The 19,535-nt window shown below is 34.7% G+C and overlaps 1 protein-coding gene across 3 annotated transcripts in view; it reads right to left on the bottom strand.

The window, feature by feature from the left end:
- Dthd1 (death domain containing 1) overlaps positions 1 to 19,535 on the bottom strand; it is a 60,994-nt gene that overhangs the window by 22,510 nt on the left and 18,949 nt on the right. For all 3 annotated transcript variants that reach the window (XM_005319901.4, XM_040292550.2, XM_078021177.1), the window contains 3 exons: positions 13,211 to 13,375; positions 9,884 to 10,173; positions 3,211 to 3,455 (listed from right to left, as the gene is read on the bottom strand). In XM_005319901.4, coding sequence (XP_005319958.3) covers positions 3,211 to 3,455; positions 9,884 to 10,173; positions 13,211 to 13,375 — 700 coding nt within the window. The remainder of the gene's footprint in view (positions 1 to 3,210; positions 3,456 to 9,883; positions 10,174 to 13,210; positions 13,376 to 19,535) is intronic.

Genomic DNA, 19,535 nt, shown 5'->3' with positions numbered 1-19,535 from the left:
TCATAAGACTTTCATCAAAGAAAATCTATATATACCCCTAAATTGACTAGCTTGGCTACGTCAGCTAATTCTCTAGCTTGGCTAATTCATGAAGTCAGATAAGCCAAAGAGAAAACACAGATAACTGAGAGATGAATTGGTGTCACAGTTTTAGACTTTGAGACAGTTCTCTCTTAACATTGGGGCCTTTCTTTAAATTGTCTGCCATCATCAAAGTAAGGCCTTGAACACTATCTGCCAGAGAATTCCAGCCCCAGTCATGTCTCCCTCTAAACATCCCATGGAAATGGAACATAGAGCTTTCTGGAAGACCTAGGCCCAGTGGTGCTGTCTCCAGAGCAGCTCTAATATACTTCTCCACTCCAAATCTTTATGTTGATCCAGTCAACTCATTAGCCTTCCAGTGGAGGGTTTGTACAAACAGGTTCCAAATTACTGACAGAAATAATTGGAATAGTCCTTTCAATGACTATTTCTTGAATTCCCCATGCATAGTTCTCATCACTGATGGAGAGATCGACCATGGGGAAGGACAGACCAGGTCCTTCACTCATGGACTTTGCTTTCTCAGGGAGCAAAAGCAGACAGAAAATATGTGAACAAATTATAAATCTAATCATTCCACTTACGAATGAGCTTCAGGAAATAAATCTAAAGAGGATTACAGGTTAAAGAGTGACTTTGGATAAGAAGGTGAAGAATAAAGATAACAACAATGTGAGCGGAAATCTAAATGAAAAGGACCACCTACAAAAGTCAAAATCCTCTTTTCTAGCCATTTTGAAAAGATAAATATTTGAGATGATAGATATGCTAATTAGCCTAATTTGATCATTACATATTGTATACCTATATCAAAACATCATGCTATAATACACAAAATACATATGCTTTTTTTGTGCTGAAAATTGTAGCCAAAGTCTTACACATGCTAAGAATATTCTCTACAACTAAATTACATCCCCAACCCAATATGTACAATTATTATGTCAACTAAAAATAAAGCCAAAATAAATAAGCACATCAACTATAAAATTTCCAAAAAAAGAAAGAGCCAGCATTGTGACTATCAGAGTAAATAGTGCCCTATATGCAAATGAAAACTCATAGCAAGAAAACTGATCATGGGTATACACTTATATAGCTATACAATTATGAATAATATGCTTTTCAATTGGCTCTGCCATCCTAACATGCCTTGCAGGAACCCCAAGATCTCTTTCAAACCAGGACATAAGAAGTTAATGTTTCTAGAAGCCTGTTTCCCTGGTTGGTTTCAGTTTGGTTGGTTGGTGTCCATATCATGTCATTTGTTAAATATTTCTAACATCATCTCCAAACTAAAGCACGGTATACTGTATTGTCACATAACTCCAAGGATGAATCTAGAAGCCCTCAACTCTGTCCTGTAAACTTGACTGAGATAATGCCTTTATCTGTACCTTTATCTGCTACGGAGGCAACAGCATGATTGTGAAATCCAGGTAAAGAAGATTTCCTGGTTTTGAATGGTAAGCTCTGCTATTGACTTAGCTACAGGATCCTGGACAATTTGCCTAAAAATTTTCTATTTCAACTTCTTATAAAATGAGAACAATGAAAATGCCTCATAGGATTTTCTTGAGGATTTAATGATAGAATGCATGTAAAGCATTTGAAAGACCTTGGGCATATTTGAAACCATGATGGTATTCACATGAAGTATGAATTTCCTTCACCCTGACTTGCTTTTTTTCATATTAAATTTCTTAACAAATTTCAAGGTTTCGATAAAATGCCATAATCACTACAAAACTTCTAGCCTCCAGAGAAGCTATTTCCCACCTGTGAACAACTGCTAATGCATTGCTTATACATTAGTATAACAAGGAACGTTTATGTAAGTTTGTATACATATTTTGCATGCTCAGTTGGGTTGCAAATTAACATCAAATAATTCTGCCCCATATAAGTGCAATTTGAGTCACATTAAAAAAGTAAATAAATGGAATCTATTTTAATAACATATAACTTGATATAACCAAAATAATAAATTTTATCACGTAATCAATAGGAAGTAATTTTTAAATGAGTTTTTTTTTTACTAAGTCTAAAATTTGGTGCTTTTCTTAATCTTACAGCACATTTTACTTCAGAATAGCCATATTTCAAGTGGTTGATGATAGTCACATGTAGCTAGTAGCTACCATTTGAGACAACCAGCGTTAGGTCATATATTATCTTCTATAGCTTTGTATTTATCATAATGCCTAGTATATTCCTTGTTCCAGAAACTCAATTAAAAATATTCATTAGTTAGGGGCTGGGATTATAGCTCAGTGGCAGAGTGTCTGCCTCACACATGTGAGGCATGGGGTTTGATACTCAGCACCACATAAAAATAAATAAATAAATAAAGATATTGTATCCAAAAAAAATTTCAAAAATATTCATTAATTAGTTACTTATTTTACTGGTTCATTTACAAGTAGGACTATCTATCTGTGGAAAACATTTCAGCTATTTATGACATAAAAAATAAAAACTGGAAAAATAGTTCTCTTTAAAGAATAAAGAATTTTATTCTTTATAGGGAGTAATCAAATAAAATTTTTAATTATTTTTCCCATTAAGTATATAGTGTAAATACACTAAGTCATAAATAAATTGTATACAAATAAAGAAAATGCATATATTTGTATGTTGGATGTTTGAATAAATATAATGTATTTACTTGTTTGATGTGTTTGAATAAATAATTCAACCTCACTTTCTGATAACAGTAACAATATTACATAGGAGAAATTAACTCACAAAATAAACATACAGGATTTATTAAGACTCAGTGAAAATATTTTGATTCCATTTCCCAATCAATCTAATTTTTCCTTAAAGTGATACATTCCTAAATGTATTCAATGTTTTCATAAACAATTCCCCAGCTAGTCAGATGTAGTTACAGAAAATGAATAACATTATTTCCATAGTCATTAACAACATACTATGAGGAACAGATTAATTTGAATTGCTCTGTTAGAAAAACTGATATGAAAAAATCAATCCTAATATATATTTTACCATTCTAACATTGGGCCTACCTACTCCTTCTGTTTGAGATTTATTCTTATTTTTTTAAAAAACTTGTATATTCATTTGCCTGCAGAACTGACTGTGATAGAGCATTACAAAGAATTAACAAAATACAGCATTCAGGAAAGTACAATAACTCACCTTTGGCAATTTCAACGGTAATTTGCAAATTGGCAACTCATAATGATTTTCATTAAGTATGAGAGATTGGTCCAGGTTGGGAACTATCTTTTCCTTAGGTACTTTATAAAATACAATGGTTCCCTTATAATGAGGACAGCTGTAGTTTCCAAATTCATCCACCTCTTTGATTTGGAGTTCCAGCCTCGGTTTTCTTTGCAAGTGAAAAATAAGTTGATATTCTTTTCCATAATCCTTCCCATTGCCTAAATGGAAGTAAAATGCATTCATTGCCATTAAGATATATCACTTTGTCTTAATTTTTAAAGCCCAAATATTCATCCAATTTCTACATATAATTAAAGTTTCTTGTTGTATTATTGCATCTTGTCAAACATAACTTGGAAAACCAACAATCGGTTAAGAACAGATTATCACTAGAAGAATGTTTCATTTGTTGGTGGGTGAGGTTCTCTCTGGCTATTTCTAGATTTAAAAATCTTTTCTTTTTTGTTTTTTCCCCTTTTGCTATAGCAAGGAACTATTAGAAATATTCAGCTCTTTCAGTATTTAGAAAATTATCTTCAGTCTCAAGAATTACCTTTGTCCTTTATCTTGTTCATACTGGGTTGTACATTATCATAGCCTCACAATAGACTTTCTAGTACTGTACTCTCCTATAACTGTGGCTATTCAGGTTGAAAGGAAAATTAATTAAAATTAAAGAAAGTTTCAAATTCCACTCCTCACCACATTTAAAATGCTCAGTAACAACACATGTCTAAGTGGCTACATTACTGAATAGCACAGATATAAAACTTTTTCTTGTTTTCAGAATGGACCATGCTATTTTAGAACTTCCAAGTGGGATAGTTTGGGATTTGTGTTGAAAAATTTGTAAGAAATTTGTAAAAACAAACAAACAAAAAGTAGTGGATGCTCCTAAAACAATAATCTATGTAAGAATTCTCAACTCCTCAGTGAAAACACTGACATGTTTCTGAACACAACCTTTCACTTATGGGAGTTTTACCATGTCGATGTGGATTTTTTATACTGATATTGCAATAGCAAAAGGGACATTGCTATTCCCCAAGGTAACTTTATTATATTTTGCAAAATATATAGAAAGCTATAATGTGGCAGATAAAATAACATGTTTTAGACATAGAGATCTGGAGTCAAGTCCAGCCGCCACCATTAGTCTACACTACACTGTTGGTCAAAGTTCTTTTATGCCTCTGAGTTTCTTGTGTCGTAACTGCCTTTTCTTTAAAACAGGCAAAATAAACTTATCTCGTAGGATAATTCTGGAGTGAAATGAGAAAATATATATAATGATTGTCAAAGGGCCTAGCACAAACTAAGTGCTGAATAAACTGTAGCAAAACCAGCAAACAATAAGAAGCAGGCTTCTATTATTTTCATATGAATGCTTAAAAATCAACCCTTACTTTTTTTTTTGTTAAGAATGTCAAGATGAAGCTTTAATATCTAGGTTGGAACTTCTTTTGTTGGCCATAATATAGTTGATTACCCATAGCTCTCACAGAAGACCTTTCTTTCATTTTGCCCAATAAAAGAAGAATTCAGTGATAGAGGAGAAGACACCTCTGTCCTTCTCCTGTTGTGACTGCTAGATGCCATTTTGGTGAAATTCTAAAGCACAGTTAAATCTAGAACCAGAATATATGTAGGTTAGGGAAAGCAAAGATAGATAGCTTTGCACAAGTCTGTATTTGAGGGGCAAACTGGCGATGTGAACAAAACAGATTTCTAAAAAAGGAATGACCAGCCAGGGTTGTTTCTTAAAAGAGTTTTACTTTGGTTTTTTAAATAAGATAAATTATCTGGGTGATTAATATACATAATGATTGTCATTAAAAAGTAAAAACTGGAAAAATAATTTTCTTTAAAGAATTTTATTCTTTATAGGGAGTAATTAAATGAAATTTTCAATTATTTTTCCCATTAAGTATATAGTGTAAATACACTAAGTCATAAATCACTCAAGTAATAGCTGGTTGACTTCTATTTCCTGCCACTCAAGTACTATCAAGAAAAATATTATTACTTTGATCTGAATAAAATCTTGCTTGGTAGATTTCTCCTTCCTTCCTTTAAGAGACATTATATTCCTTGCCAGGTGCACAATTATTCATAAGGAATTATTTATATACAGGATACAAGAATTTAAAGTGACTCATAGCTATATTGTTTCTATTCAGATCTTAAAGTATATACTTCCAATCACCAGTTTTTAAAAGATCAGTAATCTCTAAAAATCACATTTACATATAAAACCAGGATGAAATTATTAGTGTTTACTAGCAATAAATAGAATGATCTAATATTAGAAAGCATCATGGAAATTTTTAAAATCTAGAGTTTCATTATTGTATAACACTGCAAAAAAGGACAAATAGTATGAAGAAATTTCACTATTCCATATTTTTCTTCCTTTTCTGACACATTAGAGTAGAAGAAAAAAATGAGAATTATTTGTTGCATATCCAAAGCCTGAAATCTACCACTAGTTGACTTTTTGAGAATCATTTTCTCCTTTTCAACATACAAAGTACATAGAACCTTGTAGGACCCTGAAGTACCAGCTGGTCAATAAATACTTGTCATATTAAGCAAAATTCACTTCTATTTTGCAACTGATTAGATGTTTCTCATGGCAATATATTTTCTTATGGCAATATATTTTCTTCTTAATAATAGAAATTGAATGCTTTTCATTGATGTTATAGAAAGTTGCAAACATAGAAATATATGCTTTCACTTAGAATCTAAGTCAGATGAGGAAACAAAAGGGCTAGCAATAAGGGAAACCCCAAAAAATCCTAATGAGAGCCTTAGCTCAGCTATTTCTATAATCTAAGCCATCCTCTATGACCTCTTCCTCTAAGCTTCAGTTTACTTGCTCAGTTAACTGCAGTGGCTCCTTAACTGACCTCTTTGTGTCTACCCCTTACCTTACTCAGCCATAATCTCCCTCAAATCATGCCACTCCTTTGTTGAAAATCCTTGGTAGATCCCCACTTCACTTAATATAAAAGGCAAGGTTCTTTCAAGGGCCTTCAGGGCATTATCAATCCTCACCTCACTTCCTGCAATCTCTCCTCACTCCCTCTGATCCAGCCATGCCAGGCCCTAATGGGCTTCAGATACACAAGGCACATTTCTGCCTCCGCTCACCTGCAGTTACAAACCTTGTGCTGGGGACAAATTCTCCTGAGACCGGATGACAGCTTACTCTCTCACCTTGTGTAAATGCTGTTTTCTCAAAGAGTCTCCCCTGATGACTATGTAAAATTGCAACACTGCAACTCTTCCAGGACTCCCTTCATCCTTTTCCTACTCTGTTCTTCCAGAACACACTTTTCAGCCATGTTAAGCAGTACGTTTTATTCATTTATTTACTTCTTCTCTATATCTCCCCATTAGGCTATAATTTATATGAGGGCAGAGAATACTTGGTAAATATGTAAAAGGATGGTTATTTAAGCATCTTACACATGTCTAGGTAAATGACTTTCCTGGGTCAAAAGGTATTTAGGGCAACTTTAGGAGACACAGACCTCCACAGAGCATTCCCTAGTTGTTAGGGGTGTTGCTAAGGTGTCATTATATAAAACCTTGCAAAAGCGCTTCCCAGCACTTTCTGGGTTTTCTGTGCACTCGGAGCTTGAGTGCAATGCAACAGAAAGTCTAAGTGCTGAACTGACTCTCCAACCCAGGAAAAGAAAGCAGCCTGTAGCTCTGTCCAGAATGAGAAAGACCAATACTAAACCACAGAAAGCATCTATCTAGCTTTTATCCTTGAAGGCATAGACATAAATCTAACTCAAATGATTCATCTGTATTATTCATAAGTGGAAAGAGAAATGTGGGCATTTCTCAAAGGATAGTCATCTAAATTTGTTAACTAATGTTTTAAATACTTTGAACCATTCTTAGCACTATAAAGTCAAATCTTTCCACAAGCTTTTGTCTCTGTTTCTTCCAACACATACTCACTGAGGCCCTTTCTGGATGCCAGGCACTATCCTAGGTGCTGGGGACTGAATGGTGTGCACCAGCAGAATAGCCCCTTTGCTCATAGGACTGCCATCAGAGAAAACGGCATTGACCATCAAATGAGTAGATAGAAAATTGTGACCAGGGACATAAAAGAAGAAGTGAAGGTCTTCAGAAGTAAAATAAGACTCTGCAAACAGTAAGGACTGATATAATCAGGGAGGATGGGGAGACATCTTTAAACATGACCATTGAGGTGAGATGCAGAGATAAAGTGGGAGAAAGAATTGAGGGTGAAGGGATTGGGATGGAAGAGAAGGAGAGCCCTCCAGGCAAAGATCCTCTGGCTTCATCACTTTGAGATTCTCAGACTACCCCAGGCTCTGATGGAAGGACAGATATGTATTCTTTACTGAAGTTCTTGTTCCTCTTAGGCAGAGAAAAGTCCAGTAAGGTTTCAGGTCTGAGCATGATTTCTAAGAAAAGCAAAGTAGAAAAGATCCTGGCATCCTGACTGACTCACTTTCTTTGAGTGAAGATAAGCTCCTTGACTTCATCTATGTGAAAGAATTGTACATGGACCTGCTGACCTCACCCACTCTTAATCTAGCATGCATCCCAGACTCCATTGCAGACAATAGGACACTCAGTTTCCCTGCCTATGAGAACAACAGTAACCAACTCCTGTTTAGAGCAGCATGTAAACACAGCTGCTGTTCCAAGTATTGCAGGAAAATCATTTGCATCATTATTTGGGTGGGGCACTTCTGGTTTTTGACTATCTTTCATTAGAGAGATTTCCCTACGTGGACATGGTGGTTTCTGCTCTGAAAGCTGAGTACAAAGGGTTTTTTGCTACCCTTCATTCCTCTACCTCTTCTTCTTTCCTTTCCCCTTTTCTGACATCCTTATCATTCATGCAATAAGTTTTATCAGGAGCTCAGAGATAAAGCCTGGGCATGTAGGCAAATGCCCTACCATTGAGCTACATCCCTAGCCCAGTTATTTTTTAAAGCAACAAAGACCCACTGGGGTCTGATGTCATTTCCTGAATTAGAGAAAAAAATTCTTTCTCTATACAATTATTGAAAGCTGTTGACATACCAGGCACTATGTTTCAGGTTCAGAAGTTATAAGGCAAGACAGACATGGTCATTGCCTCATGATATTCTGTTCCAGCAAAGAACACAGTATGGTTATATAAACTGAAAGTAAACCGATAGATAAGAAATTTTAAATTATGATAAGATTGATAATGTGAACAAAAAAATAACACTACATAAATATGGGGATGGGAGGTTAGCAGTTTGTATCATCTGAATCTGAGGTTTTTAAGCTATCTTGTGCCACAGATCCTTTTGAAGTTTAATGAAACCTGTAGATTTTCTGAGAGTCATCCTTTAAATATATAAAATAAAATATATGGAACAACCAATAATGTCATTACACTGGAATATAGTTCTATCTGCACATTTATTGATAATTCACTGACTCCAAACTTAATTCCTTCTAAGGCATGTTAAAAAGCTTGGATATTATTGTAGTTACAGTAGAGAGTAATAATAAGGATTTAGCTGGGCATGCTTGTTATCCCATTGGTTCAGGAAGCCGAGTCAGGAAGATTCTAAGTTCAAAGCCAGCCTCAGCAACTTAGCAAGGCCGTAAGCAACTTAGTGAGACCCTACCTCAAAATAAAAAATAAAAGGGCTATGATGTGGCTCAGTGTTTAAGTGCCACTGGGTTCAATACCTACTACTACTACTACTGCTACTACTACTACTAATAATAATAAATGTTTTCATCAAAGAAGTAATATACAGATGGTACTGGACTTATGATGGGTCTACTTCTCTATAAACCCATCATAAGTTACCATAAGTTTCAAGTATCATAATTAAAAATGCATTAAATATATTTAACTTACCAAACTCCATAGCTTAGTGACAGTGCACTACACAGTATGACAATTCAGTGGCCAACAGGGAGCTGCAGCTCACTGCCTAGCACCACAAGTAGAGGACGTGTCACAGGATATATCACTATCCCAGGAAAAGATCAACACTCAAAATTCCAAATTCAGTTTCTACTGAATGCATATAGCTTTTTTACCATGATGAGACTAAAATTTTAATTCAAACCATCAAAAGTCAGGGACCACTATGATTAATGTTTTTTAACAAATCATAGTTACATATGGAAAGAGATGGCATGTGGCAAGAGTTAAGAAAGGAGCATGGAGGGAGCTACTCAGGAAGTAGAAGACTCTAGCTTGGGACTGGGAGATTCATCATGGAGAAGACCCTTTCTAAAAAAATGTCACTTAAAGGGCTGGGTTTGTGGTTTAATCGTAGAGTGCTGCTTAGCATGGTGAGGCACTGGGTTCGATTCTTAGCACCACATATGAATAAATAAAAATAAACTCCACTGACAACTAAAAAATTATTTTTTAAAAAAAGAATATCACTTAGAATCTAGCTCTAAAAAAAGAAGCGTCCTCTGAGGAGAGAGGAGACTGGAAAGGAAGAAGTATGTCTTTTTCTCTTCCTTCTTCCTGCAAACCTCCCTCGATTCTCTGAAGGTTTCCTTGGTGATTCTAGTTTAAGGAACTCCTTCTGAAATTTGTGGCTTGAAGACAATAGAAGACTTAAAGAGAATTCTCTATACTTACTTGAACCAAATATGTTTCCAGTAAACCTTAAAAGCAGTTGTTCTCCTTCTCTTACTTGGAAATGACGAGATGACTCTGGAAGTCCTCCAAATCCTTCTAAGAGCAAGTCCTTAAGTGTCTGGTTTAAATCTTTAGAAGGCACCACTAAAACAACCACTCTGTGTGGATTGTCCTTCTGGTGCGACAAAACTACGCAAGCAGTGGTGCTGAGCAAGGCATTCTCCAAAGACTTTACAAAAGAAACCAAATGGCTCTTGTCCACAGTGGAAGAGAGGTGAAGTACAATGAACCTGCACAGAAGAAGAGGGACAAGACCACAGGGGGAAATGCAGCCTTACAAACACCACCAATACCTAGTAATAGATCAATATCTTTTTAAAAAAAAGCCCTTATCATCCAAACTTTCCTTAAAAGCAGATGTGCTGATGACAATCCAGTTACAGTCATGAGTGACTTTAGTGAAATCCTTGGCCGTCAAGACATGAGCTCAGATCTAACTAAATTCTCAAACATGATCTTAAATAGAGAAGTCATACAGGCTCAGCTCTAAACATGACATCATAGCTTAAGTCATACAATAATGAGTCACATAATGTTTCAGTTGATGGTAACCATATATATGACTGTGGTCCCATAAGATAATAACGGACCTAAAAATTTCCATCACCCAGTGATATCACAAACATCTTAATATTATAATGTAATACATTACTTATGTGTTTTTGGTGATACTAGTGTAGACGAACCTACCACATTTACAGTCATACGAAAGTATAGCACATACAATATGTGAATTTACATAATAGTTGATAATGAGGATACATGAGTATGTCACTGGTTTATATATTTCTATAATGCACTTTCTATTGGCACTTAAGAGTGATTTTATTTTATTTATATAAAAGACGTTAACAATAAACCAGATTCAGGCAGGTTCCTTTGGGGTATTCAAGAAAGCATTGTCTTATAGGAGATGACAGCTCCAAATATTTTATTGTCCCTGAAGAGCTTCCAGGGGCTCATGATGCCAAGTTGGAAGTCAGATACTAATGACTCTGACCCTGTGTAGATTAAGGCTAATATGTGTGTTTGCATCTTAGTTTTTAACAAAAGATTTTTTTAAAAAAAAAACATTTTAATTCAAATTTTAAAAGTAGGAAAAAGCTTAGAGATTAAAGCTATAACAAAAGAAAATATTTTTTAAGTTGTACAATGTGTTTGTGCTTTAAGTGTTATTACAAGAGTCAAAAGTCTAAAAACTTTAAGTTTATAAAGCAAAAATAGTTATAGTAAGCAAATTAATGTATTAGTGAAGTTTTTAATTAATTAAATTATTTATTTATTTATTTATTTTGTCAATTTAATGCAGCCTAAGTGTAAAGTATATGATCCTAGCTCTCTCATTCACTCACCACACCCTCACTGACTCACACAGAGCAACTTCCAGTCCTGCAAGCTCTATGCATGGTAAGCACCCTATATAAGTTTACCATTTTTGATCTTTATACTGTTTTTGTACTGTACCTTTTCTGTTTAGATACACAAACACTCTTGTGTCAAGATTGCCCATAGTATTTATTTAGCACATTAGCATGTTTTACAGGTTTGTCAGCTACAGCACACAGCCTTAGGTCTGATGTACTCAATACCACACAGGTTGTTTAAGTACATGCTGACGTTCACATCATACCACAACTACCTACTTATGCAATTCTCAGAACATAGCCTGTCTTTAAGCAAAGCATGAGTATATTTTAACTAGAATTACCAAAGTATTACTTCAAAATATAGAAGAGAGATACTTTTAAGATAAACTATTTACTCCTTATAGGATGCAGAATATATACCATAATAAAGTGGGAACTGAAATATTCATCTCTATCTCTGTGTGGTAAGTATTTTTTAATACTTTTGTAGTTGTAGATGGATACAATATCTTTATTTACTTATTAATTTTTTTATGAGGTACTGAGGATGGAACCCAGTGCCTCACACATGCAAGGTAGGTGCTCTACCACTGAGCTACAGCCCCAGCCCCTGTGTGGTAAGAATTTTTATGATGAATTCTGTTATGGGTTGAATTGTGCCCCACCCTCAAATCTGTAAGTTGCAATACTAACCCAGAGCTGGCTTAATATGTGAATTTAATTGGAGAAAGGGTCTTTACAGAGGTAATCAAGTTAAGGCAAGATCATTAGGGTGGACCCTAGCCCAATATAAATGGTGTCACAAAAAGGAGATCTTTCAACACAGGAAGGCATACAGAGAGAACACCATGTGAACAAGAATATTCCTATCTATGAGACAATAAAACCCTTGGAACTGATCCTTTCCTCACAGTGCTCAGAAGGACAAAAAACCCTACTAACATTTTGGTTTTGGAATCCCAGTCACTAGAACTGTGAAACAATAAATTTCCAGGTTTCAAGTCATCCAGAATGTGATATTTTGTTACAGCAGCACTAGAAAACTCATACAGACCCATAACCCTGGGTTAGACCAGTCATTTCTCAGTTCATTTCCAGAAGTTGCCCTCCAGGACCCCCTAATTCAGAGAAGCCTTCTCCCACAGACAAGGACTGACTGATGTGAGGGCACAGAGCCAAGCTCCCTAGTACTCCAGAGCCCCCCTGAGGTATCAGCTGGGGAAAAACTTCAGCTAGAACCAGAGTTTTCCTATCTTCCTCCCTGGCTCTACCTCCTTTCATTTCCTTACAAGACTGGCCTAAGAGGCTCCTCAGTAAATAAATTGCACTTTTAGAATTTTTTTCTACAGAATTTTGATCCAAGATAATTGTAGATGTCAAGTTTTCATTATAAAATAAAGGCTATCTTTAGAGATGGTGATTGCCCTCTCTTCATGAGTATCTACTCCTCATGAACCTTAAAACTGATTCAAATGCTCCTCGTAATGGACCGTCTAGAAAACATGGAAATGAGAAGGCAAAATGAGGGCACTGGAATAACCAATTCAGTTCATCTATACATAGTTATGAGATGAGCATAGATATGAACAGTTAATTATTATCCCCGTGAATTTCAGAAACGAAGATGCTATTTTAAAAGTATTCTGGAGTTGAAAGAAACCTATAAAACGAAATCTAAGTTATGAGTGGTTTCCAAAAGCACTTGTTTTAAACTATCATGAAAGAAATTACAAACAGCATATTCATGTCAATTCTAGTTTATATTTTAAGCAGATCTTAAAAGGGATTTTATATTCTTATTTGAGGAATTAAAATCCAATCCTGTGATTGGATTTCCACAAACATCAAAGATAGACCATCAGGAGAGAAAATCAACTCCAATCGTTTAGTACTATATTACCTCTCTAAATGTTCATGCAATTCAAATGATATCAAGCCACTCTGGATGGTTCTCACCACAACATCATCAAGCCCAAACCAACCAGTGTCTTGGCTTCTGTATCCCAGTAATTTCAAAGATTCACAGGTATTGTTCCCAAGTTTTCTTGTGGAAGCACTTTTTGTCCTATATAAAGGCAGCAGAAGAGAAATTGGTAAATTTTACTTAACGTACACCATATATAATGCCTTCATTCATTCTTTATCAGGTGAATAATTCAATAATAATGCATTAAGTATATGTTATGTGCCAGTAATTACACCAGACACCAGGAAGACAAAGATAAGTAGATACAGCACTTGCCTACCTAAGCATGGTATCAAAAGATTATCTGATTACAAGGTGATCTGTGTGGTAATTAAAGGAAGGTATACAGTGGTTTAGGAGCAGATGTGAAATGCTCAGGGAAGCTTGCAAAGTGAAAATGCTGATTTTAAAACTGAGATTTTGAGAATGAGAAACATTTTACCACAGGCAAAAGAGGTAAAAGGGAACTCTTGAAATCATTAATGAACTTCCTAATATAAACCAAATGTTTTAGAATAGCCAAGAGTAGTCGTGCAGCGTAACACGTAGCACCACAGATTCTGTTACAGAACTGCCCAGTTTCAACTCCTCAGTGGCTTTGCCTCTTATTCACAAATGGCCATGGGAATTTTTTTGGTTTGACTATACGCCAGTTTTTATGTCTATAACATGAGAATAATTGTATTACCTACATCTTAGGTTTAAGTGATACTTGTATAATTATAAATCACTTATAACTGTAGTGAGTAAAAGAAGTAATATTAATACCCTCAATCTAATCAAGCATAGTCAGTTAGCTTTCTTGCATAATTTTCCTTCTCACATAACCTGCCAAACAAAGGTCCTGAAAGGATCAGTTTTAAATGCCTCATGATACTTCTCACCAACCAGAAGTGGTTTAACAGTAGATCAATTTCTAACAGTCAGCCAGTTTGATTCTCTTTCTTTGGAATTAAGAAGCTCAGAGAATGTAACTTGCCACCTTCCTTTAGCTGTAGAGCCCTGGAGATGGAAATTAATAGATTTAAGAGAGGAAAATAGATGCTACAGAAGAAAGTAGATGATTAATGAGATGCAAAAATTCTCAAGATGGGAAAATTAGAGCTTAACTATTGTGGCATTATAATAACTTTTTTCTTGAATTCATTTGAGAGGTTATCTGTTCCTCAAAGCCAAAAGAAGGAAAGTCCTTGATGCTGAGTGTCTTAGGTGGAAAATGTGCTACAACTCAAAAGGGAATAGAAACATTCTAGCTATGTACAAGAATGAAGATACAAGTGTGAATCCCACATCTATTTGGGGGTTATAGACTTAAATCCACCATAGTTTAACAGATTTAGCTGTCCTATTACCTAGCGGCTACTAATTGCACAAGATTTAAAATATCTACCTTGAAAAATCTTTATTAGTTATTTCAGGAGATAAATTAAAATCAAGAGTAGGGTAAAAATATTTAGCTCTTGACTGTTGGATTATAACCACAGAGATGGTAAAATTTTAAGCCCTGGTAGTTAATTTATTCACACAGGAAGGTTGACTCAATAAGAACCTTGGTCATTTACCATAAATTGAGTTAATTAAGTATAATGTTGACTTTTTTTTTTTCTGGAAGCTATTCACTTTTTTTTTCTGCCAATAGTTTAAATTTTTCTGTGGGAGACTATAGGCTCCCAAGTGTGATGAGATGACCCCATGCCCAGATCCTGGAGTGAGTATAATTGGCATTCATCAGTGCTGTTCACCAAATATCCAATTTCTCCTTGTTCATAGTACATGATATGGAAAATGTGCTACAACTCAAAAGGGAATAGAAACATTCCCAGCATGTCCTGGCCCCTATGGTTCAGTGGAACCATGTGTCTAGTTCTGGATAATTCATTGTACATGAAAGATAGATGTGTCACTTTGAGTCCATGCATTTTGTTGCTAATGGTTCCATCCAAAAGTCTTTCTTCTACCACTATAACAGCAATCAATCAGTACTTGCTCCATCTGCCCACATCCTAGAGTGAGAACGTTTTGAGAGGCAGCCTACCTCTGATGGCCACACAGTATATGTGAGACATAAAGACTATTGTTACAAATCCTTGGGTTTGGTAGTTTTGTCATTCTAACATAACCTAGGCTAATCTGCACTATATCTTCCTTCTTGTTTCAGTGAAATTTTCAGAGATGGATTTATATCAGATTTGGAATGAGAATTAAGCCATGGGCTTTTATGCATATACATGGAGAAAAGAACTATGCTCTTTTCCATGAACAGTAGCTCTAAATATGTAGTAGAGCCACATTGTCAGCATAAGGGGTAGGCAAGTCAGAGACTGAGTTGGCACAGTCAAGACAGAAGAAAGAGGAGGAGGAGAAAGAAAAGAAGGAGAGGAAGAGAAAGAGAAGAAGAAAAAAGAAGAAAAGAGGATCTTCTTGATTAAAAAAAATATAAAGATAAATGTAGCCATAGACGTTTTATTTATATAGACCAAAAAATTTCCTTTTCACTTAAACATTTTAAATTTGCTTTTCTGCCACTAAAAACTGTTTTCAGGAATAAAGTTAGGGGACTGGGATTGTAGCTCAGTGGTAGAGCACTCGCCTAGCATGTGTGAGGCACTGAGTTCAATCTTCAGCACCACAAATAATAATAATAATAATAATAATAATAATAATAATAATAATATTGTGTCCACCTACAACTAACAATATATATATATATTTTAAATTTGACAGCTATTATTGTCTGACAATGAATGGTAATTTTAAGGATCCACAAAACCTAACTATGATGTCATCATAGTTGCATAAAATATAGCAAACCCTTATTAAAACAATTTGTTAATTCAATAATGACCAGATTTTATCCTGGCCAAAAGGTACACTGACAGAACCATGCTCATAGAGAATACTAATTAAAATGCACATGTTTCTTTATTTGTGAAAAAAAATAGTATGATGCATAATTTGGCAAGCAATCATATCATCAAAATTCACATATCATATTTTACTTTCAGAATATTTCCTTTGTGGTATGCATAATGCATAGTCATTTAAATGTAAATGTCACTAACTTTTTCTCAGAAAACTATAATTTAGCTATTAAAGTACTGATTTTAAATGGCATGCTACACTCAAAAAATTAATTTTTTTCCCATTCTAGGTTATACATGTTGATTGTACAACTATTTTAAAATAGAAAAGTAAATGGAAAAAGAAAAGTACACCTAGTTACATTGCCTAGAGCCAAATGCTACAATATTTTAATGGATGTCTAGCAGTCTTTTTCTACCTGGTTTTTTATTTGGCTTGTAAAATAGTAACTACATTCTGTGTCAAATCATGCATCCTAATTTCAACATTTGTAACTAATATATAACCTTTAGATATCAATTCAAATGACCAGTCCCTATCATAACACTAAGAGAAAAGTTCTTTCTTGATTCAACTATCACTTCTGACTAAGGCTCATGAACCTTCAGGGTTTTAGTCCAAGGTGCCATTAGTCCCAATTACAGTCATCTTGCAGAGAACACAGGCGACATAATCTAGGCAGTCAGCTGTCTTTTGTATGGTCTTCCTTCTCTTATGCTTGGCTGTGTTGCTGTCTCACTGCTGGTGAGGGCAGAGGATTCCTGTGATGTGATGCTACACTGCTCCACTATTGTACCAGGTCACAGTAGTTTTTCAAGAATCAAAAAGAAACTATAAGACAACTCTTTTCTCATTGTTATGCTTATATTTAATTCAGTTATCCCACCCTGCGCTTAAGTACCCACTGTATCTTAGTGAGCCCACTGACTGGTCCTCAACCTGCACACACAGTCCTTATTCCAAAGGAGTGTCCGTGGTGCTAGAAAGTCCCCATGTTTTTTGTTCATGGCCTACCTATTGACATACGTAGGTCAGGCATTCAAATTCCCTTCTCCTTTAAGCCATTTTTTTTTTTTTTTTGCTAGCTGACTTCTGAATATCCACCTCAATCCAACAGAAATGTTTCAGTAATGCTACCCCTCACAGAAAAAGGTAGCAATGACTTCCATCCCTTCTTTTTCAAGAAGCTGTTTCCACTCTACACATTTACCCATCATTCCCAGGGATAAAAAGCCCCATGCACCAAGAAGTATGTAGATAAAGTCGGTGTCACTGTTAAGATTCTTTTAGGAAAGTAATAGAAACCCAAAACAATTGTACCCAATTATAAAAATGAATCAATTAAAATAATACCTGTTTGTTAATGGAGCAAATATAGACAAATATTGAAGATTTCAGAGAAAAGCTGTATTTGATTTCAAAATCATCTTTTTTTCTTTTTGTTGAAATGGATTTGTTTTATTTTTAAATGAGCACTTTAAATTATTTTATTGGAGCATGTTAATTATACACTATAGTGGGTTTCACTGTGGTATATTTATGCATACATTAAAAACATAATTTGATTAATTTCACTCGCCATACACCCTCACCCTCTTTTATCCATCTCCCTAAGTCCCCTTCTACCCTACTGGTCTCCCTTTTTATTTGTTTCTTTTGTTTACTTTTTTAGGTTTCATGTATGAGAGAAAACATACTACTTTTCTGAGTCTGACTTATTTCACTCAAAATTTGGTCTCTAGATATATAGACAGAGATAGAGATAGGCATATCTATATAGATATAGATATGTCTATATCTATTTATCTATACATATTGCACATTTTTTTATCTATTTATCTGTTAAACATCATCCCTATCTACTTATTTTTACCTCTGCATCTTTCCATTTTTTTCCTCTCAGTTAATAGTGAGAATTTTTTTATACAGTAGAAAATTCAGAGTTTTACATTGGAGAATTTGACTACCCAGGAAACTGACCTTGCTATTTCTGGGTCCAAGACCCTTCCCACATCAAACTTTCAAACATTAAGGAATTGTGAACAGCCTATTTGGGGCCAAGTGTTTAATTGTAAGTAGTGACATGGATAAACATGGAAGTCACCATTGTACCCATATGGACAGAAAGGGCATTTTCTAGAAATTGTAGTACAATTCCCAAAAATAAGGTGTTATGTAGACAAAACTTTATATATATATATATATATATATATATAAACTTTATATATAAAAAAACTTTATATATATATATATATATCTCAAGTGTACTTTCTCAAGTCCAAGAGTGCTCTCTTTTACCTTTCCTATCTTTCCACAAATGCGCTAATACCATACAAAGAACATTCAAAAGTTTTTCCCATGATAAAAAATTTTTTTGCTCCAAGTCATCTCAATACTTTATCTTAACAAGTAGAAATAGATACTACTAAGAACTTTTCAAATGTTGTTTCTCTTTGATTTAAAGAAAAATTAAAATTTCCTTTGACATTTCAATTCACAACTTTATATTCTTAAGTAAAATGGTGTATACGAAAGTAAGTAAAAATATTTCAAATACTCTATTTTCAAGTTTGATAAATAATAAAAATCTTATTTTTTCAGAAAACATTTGTTTCAATTATTTACTGAAAATATTTTATTCTAGTAAATGAGATTTTCCTGTGTTAACCATATAGTACATAAGCACAAGGGAAAATACAGAACATTTGTTCTTGTTATCTATAAAATTATTGTTTATTTCTTTAGTTGCTTCTCTAAAATATTACTGATATCACATGTAAAACAAAACTATAAAAGACAAATTGGAAATGAATGATCTGAGACCTGTTGCTCCATAATACAGAACACCTAGATGCTGACGTACTTGATTTTTTTTATTTATACAATTTTTTGGCTTTACAAGAAGGGGAATCTTAAAAGAATTCCCCAAACTTCTTTCCAAAAAATGTGTAAAGCCAAGATTGCACTTATTAGCAACCAGAAAGGAACAATGGGATTACTATGAGGACAAATGCCTTTCCAGCAATTTAGTATTTATGAGCAAACAACTAGAAGCAATAATCAAATGAGCAGAACATAAAGCCGCCAATCCTTGGCATCACAGCCGAATGGAAAGGTGCACCTTCATAAGGAGGCTGAAGTAGTTCCAAGGAAGTAGCAGCTGGTTCTCAGCAGAGGCAAGAACAGATACCATCTGGAGAAAGGTAACTCCAATGTACTCAGGCAAAAGCCCACCAGTACACACTCACAAATTAAAGTTCCCAAACAAATGAGGAGGTGAATACCATGGACAGTCAACAGAAGGAGGCAACAAATCAAAGTACTTCAAAGACTGAAGATGGGGGGATGAGAACATGTGGAAAGTGGAGTAAAATAAAGGACACTCTCAAGAAGAAAA

The sequence above is a fragment of the Ictidomys tridecemlineatus genome, chromosome 9, assembly GCF_052094955.1.
Source record: "Ictidomys tridecemlineatus isolate mIctTri1 chromosome 9, mIctTri1.hap1, whole genome shotgun sequence".
Classification (NCBI taxonomy): Eukaryota; Metazoa; Chordata; class Mammalia; order Rodentia; family Sciuridae; genus Ictidomys; species Ictidomys tridecemlineatus.
The sequence above is the reverse complement of the archived record's forward strand: the minus strand, read 5'-3'. Positions and strand labels throughout refer to the sequence as shown.